The following is a 4,088-nucleotide window of genomic DNA, read 5'->3' on the forward strand; positions in this document are numbered from 1 at the left end:
AAATCACAAATGAGCAAACAACATGTGAAATTTTTTTTTTCAGCAATTACTGTAGGCGCGGGTCCCAGCCTTTTATGCTTACTTTTCTTCATTTTTCTTCTCTTTTTCAGGTGGGTCCCGTCTGCAAAAGATGTAAAAATAGATGTAAATGTACATTTTATTTTACATCTCTATGATGATGATGTATATTTACAACCATTTACATTTCTCCATTAAAAACGATTCCAATGACAAAGAATGTATGTGAATCATATACACCCTCCCTTTGTGGATGCTCTTATAAACTTTTTTTCCCCTTATTTTTTGGGTGCAAACGAAGGAGGTCTTATTATACGATTTATAAAAAACCGAATTTTAAGAAAGGAAAAACAAAACAAAGCGAAGTACTTGGCTAAACCGCTCCTTCGTCAGTCGCATCCCTGCCACTATCTATAGTCTACAGAGCCACCGTCTCCCACACTCTTGTCAAGATTTTATCGCCTCGCGACACCAGTCAGGTACGCTTTCTTTCCCATGGGTTGTTGCTTTGCTTTCATCTTCTCCGTTTGACTTTCAGACTAAATATGTCTTCTCTTTTGAAGTAGGATCGTAGGGTTTTCAATTCCTTTGATTTTTGAGTAAAATTAATCAGAAGTGATGACTGGTTAGGTCTAATTGAACACCCCCCTAGTCATCACTTTATATGGTGAAGGTTTGTGTTGCCGTGATCTGAGGAAAGGGAGTGTTTGGGTATAGCTCTTAGCTTTTCTTGTTGTATTGGATTAGAGCTTCGATTTTGAATTTGAGGTTCCTGAAACTGCATGAAGCAGAGCGAGAACAAAACAGATTAATATTTCATTGCACTGAAATATAATTATTGAGATTTTGGTACTGAGGAGAGTCATTATATGTGAATTCTTGTATCATCTAGTAACCTCTTGAATAAAATACTTAGGAACCTATCTCATAAAATTTTCTCTTAGTTCTTGAACCATGTAAAGATATTTTAAGTGTAGACAACCAATTACAGTATATCTTAGGTTGAATACACAATTCGAAAACGGAAATCATATTTCATTAGTGTTAATTTTACTTTTGAATATGAAGAGATGGCTAGCGTGTTGAAGAAAAATTAAAGGACAGTGGGAGGAAACTTATTCTCCAAATCGACTATGTAGTTTTAACTTTCAATATGTTTTCCTCACCAACTTCATTTTTATAGAGTAGGAGATATAGAAATAGATAAGTAGTTTTGAAGCTTTTAGGTTTTAGTAAGTAACTATTTGTTAGCCAGTTCAGTTGAATAAATTACTTTTAGGACTTTTTTTTTGTTTGTTTATTATGTAGAACTTTAAATTCCAGTTCAAGGTACTTTAGGGTTATAAAGAGACTCATTTGAAGACTCAAATTTGTATTTAAGTGATTCATGGATAAGATATTCAAAGGCCGTAAGGTGTCTAGCTTAATATATCAAACATTATAGAGAATCTCATTAAAGGACATATTGTTGCCTTGAGATTAAACATTTTGGAAAAACCATATGGTGAGTTGCTAACAACAGATTCTACATGTGTGTATATGTAGTCCAAGCATACTATACAGAAACGAGTTATAGGATGACAACTATGAATTAATTACTTTCAACTTTTTCTTTTCATTTAATTGCTACCCCATGTTGCTGCCTTATTAGGATTAAACATTTGGGAAAAGCAGTATTGTCAAGGAGCTTCTGACAAGTTGACAACAGATTGTATGTATGTGCATTTAGAGTGCAAGCATGCTAGACATAGACGAGTCAACAAAGTGAACTTCCCTGCTGGGATGCAGTCGTTTGGCATCCTTAGTTGTGTTGTGGACAGTTGCACAAACATTAGTTGCATTTGGAATCTCGTATCAAAATATACTTGTTTGTGGTCCATCATATTGAAAAATGGTTCCTTAGTTGCAATATTCTGTTTTAGTCATTGAGAATGATATTTTTTTTAATAAAAAAATCTGTAAAGTAAATCAAGCCAGTTTACATTACTCGAGGAGCACATGTATGAAATGCATCATCATTTATGGTAGATGCGGCTGCAATATTTTGTTTTTGTTTCTTTTAAAAGAAAAAGATTATATTGTGGGAATCTGAAGTATGTTTTCCAGTTTTCTACCACATGCAATATCTAAGCCTTTCTTGCAGTGGTCTAAATTAGCTACTGTTGACTATGTGGATTACTCATACTCTTGAATACTGTTGTTATATCATTGTAGACAATCATGGCCAGTAGTAAAGCTGAAGGAGATCAAAAGGAATATGTAAATGAGCAAGCAGTTGCAAATAAGTTTGCTGCTATGAGGTCAGAACTCAACCAAATTTACTCGAAAATCACTGAGCTAGAGATGGAAGCAAGCGAGCACTCGTTGGTCATCAGTGCCATCCAGCCCCTTGATCCATCCAGGCGATGCTACCGGATGATCGGAGGTGTGCTGGTGGAGAGAACAATCAAGGAGGTCCTGCCTGCTGTGCAGCGCAACAAAGAGGGGATCGAGGAGGTTATTGCTAGGCTGAATGAGGCATTGGAAAAGAAGAAAAAGGAAATTTCTGATTTTGAGGCCAAGTACAAGATCAAGATACGGAAGGAGCAGGGTGAGGAGAAGGACGATAGTGCTCGGAAAGAAGGGACTGCTCAAGGAGTCCTGGTTGGCCCTGCCGGTGGAAGTGAATGAATGATAAGGCTCCTGTTCCTGATGCTCTTCCACCACCTTTGTTTTGTTGGCTTGAACTTGTTAAATGAGGTGTGTTTTAAAGTTAACCAGGTGCTAGAGATTTTGGGTCTTGGTTGATCAAGGTAGCAGAACTGCACTGAATTATGATTGTATTTGCAACCCTATTTAGTTATGCTTGTCTTTCATTAGTAAGAATTAAGGGGGAAAAAACCATAAATTTTGAATATACAATGAATGCTATTGAGTATTGATTTCAAGTAGTGTATTGACCAAAGAGTGAAATTTCACAAAGAAATGAGTCATATGACCCTGCATTATATTATCATGTACAGTTTCACTCTTCAATTAGCATAGCATATGGGCTGGGTTGGGCCGGGTTTGCACTGAACACTATCCTATCTCAGACTCTCAGCTGAAAAAATCCTGAACCCCTTTGCCGGCGAAAACCTGGTCGGAAAACTCAGCCAAAACGGCATTGACAGTGAGCAAAACGACGCTGGAGCCAGCAATGACCCCAAGCACCACACCAGTGGTCCCCAACACCTTCGCGAACGCAGGCCACTCGATCTCCCTAACCTCATCCGCCACTCCGCTCAGAAAGTCTCCGTCTTTCTCCTCCTTCCTCTTCTGCATAGCCTCCTTGATCTCCTTCCCCAACTCGCTCAACTCGACGGGTTGACTCGCCGCAGATTCTCCATCTCCCGCCGATTCTTTCTGCTGGGTGCTCACTGATTCGGGCCCGGACTCGGAATTTGCTTGGCTTTCGTCAACGGCTTTGAGAAGCGATTGCTTTCTCCTCGTGTCTGTTAGGGGCCGTCTGGGCTGGAACTGGGAAATTGAATGGTTACAGGCACATGGCGGTTTCAACCGTACGGATGAGTTAACGTGACCAGCTTTTGTGGGTAACAGGAAGGCTGAGGTTATCGGGAACTGTACGGACATACGTAGAGCCATGTTTATGGGTGGCCAGGGAAGAAGACGCTGCAATTGGATGGTATTGGATTTTAGGTTTGATAGGGGGGGTACTGGCCTTTTTGTTTGTGGCCCCCATCACAGGTGCTGTTAACTGGGTTGGATCATTTTGGGCTTTCGGGCCCAAAATTCAGGCTTGTGACCTGTGACTGGCTAAGCACTGGTTTTTAGGCCAAATTTTCAGAATATCTGCACCATTCTAATAATTCAACCGTTTAAAACATGACACATCAATATTATATCGCTAACAGAAAATTACAACATGACACATGCATGGAAAATGCACACTTGAACAGAAAATTACTCAAACAATTGTACCGAACAAACTACACCAACACTTTCAATATGTATGAAATTATATTTAGGTATATTTATCTGCTTTGTTCCAAAAATTACCAACCAATCTTTATAGTTCATGTTTTGACGAA

The 4,088-nt window shown here is 39.0% G+C and overlaps 2 protein-coding genes across 2 annotated transcripts; one reads left to right on the plus strand and one right to left on the minus strand.

Moving 5' to 3' along the window:
* Positions 1-300: 300 nt before the first annotated feature.
* On the plus strand, positions 301-2,990 carry LOC117615014 (probable prefoldin subunit 2). Its single transcript, XM_034343976.1, has 2 exons — positions 301-497; positions 2,233-2,990. The coding sequence occupies exon 2, from the start codon at positions 2,239-2,241 to the stop codon at positions 2,686-2,688; it is 450 nt and encodes a 149-aa protein (XP_034199867.1). The 5' UTR covers positions 301-497; positions 2,233-2,238; the 3' UTR covers positions 2,689-2,990.
* Positions 2,966-3,713, minus strand: LOC117615013 (preprotein translocase subunit SECE1). Its single transcript, XM_034343975.1, has one exon. The coding sequence runs from the start codon at positions 3,640-3,642 to the stop codon at positions 3,097-3,099; it is 546 nt and encodes a 181-aa protein (XP_034199866.1). The 5' UTR covers positions 3,643-3,713; the 3' UTR covers positions 2,966-3,096.
* Positions 3,714-4,088: the final 375 nt, after the last annotated feature.

The sequence above is a fragment of the Prunus dulcis genome, chromosome 1 (genome assembly GCF_902201215.1).
Source record: "Prunus dulcis chromosome 1, ALMONDv2, whole genome shotgun sequence".
NCBI classification, from domain to species: Eukaryota; Viridiplantae; Streptophyta; class Magnoliopsida; order Rosales; family Rosaceae; genus Prunus; species Prunus dulcis.

What these genes read in the sequence shown, in the direction of transcription:
- LOC117615013 (XM_034343975.1), bottom strand. Translation starts at nt 3,642, where the DNA reads ATGGCTCTACGTATGTCCGTACAGTTCCCGATAACCTCAGCCTTCCTG.
- LOC117615014 (XM_034343976.1), top strand. Translation starts at nt 2,239, where the DNA reads ATGGCCAGTAGTAAAGCTGAAGGAGATCAAAAGGAATATGTAAATGAG.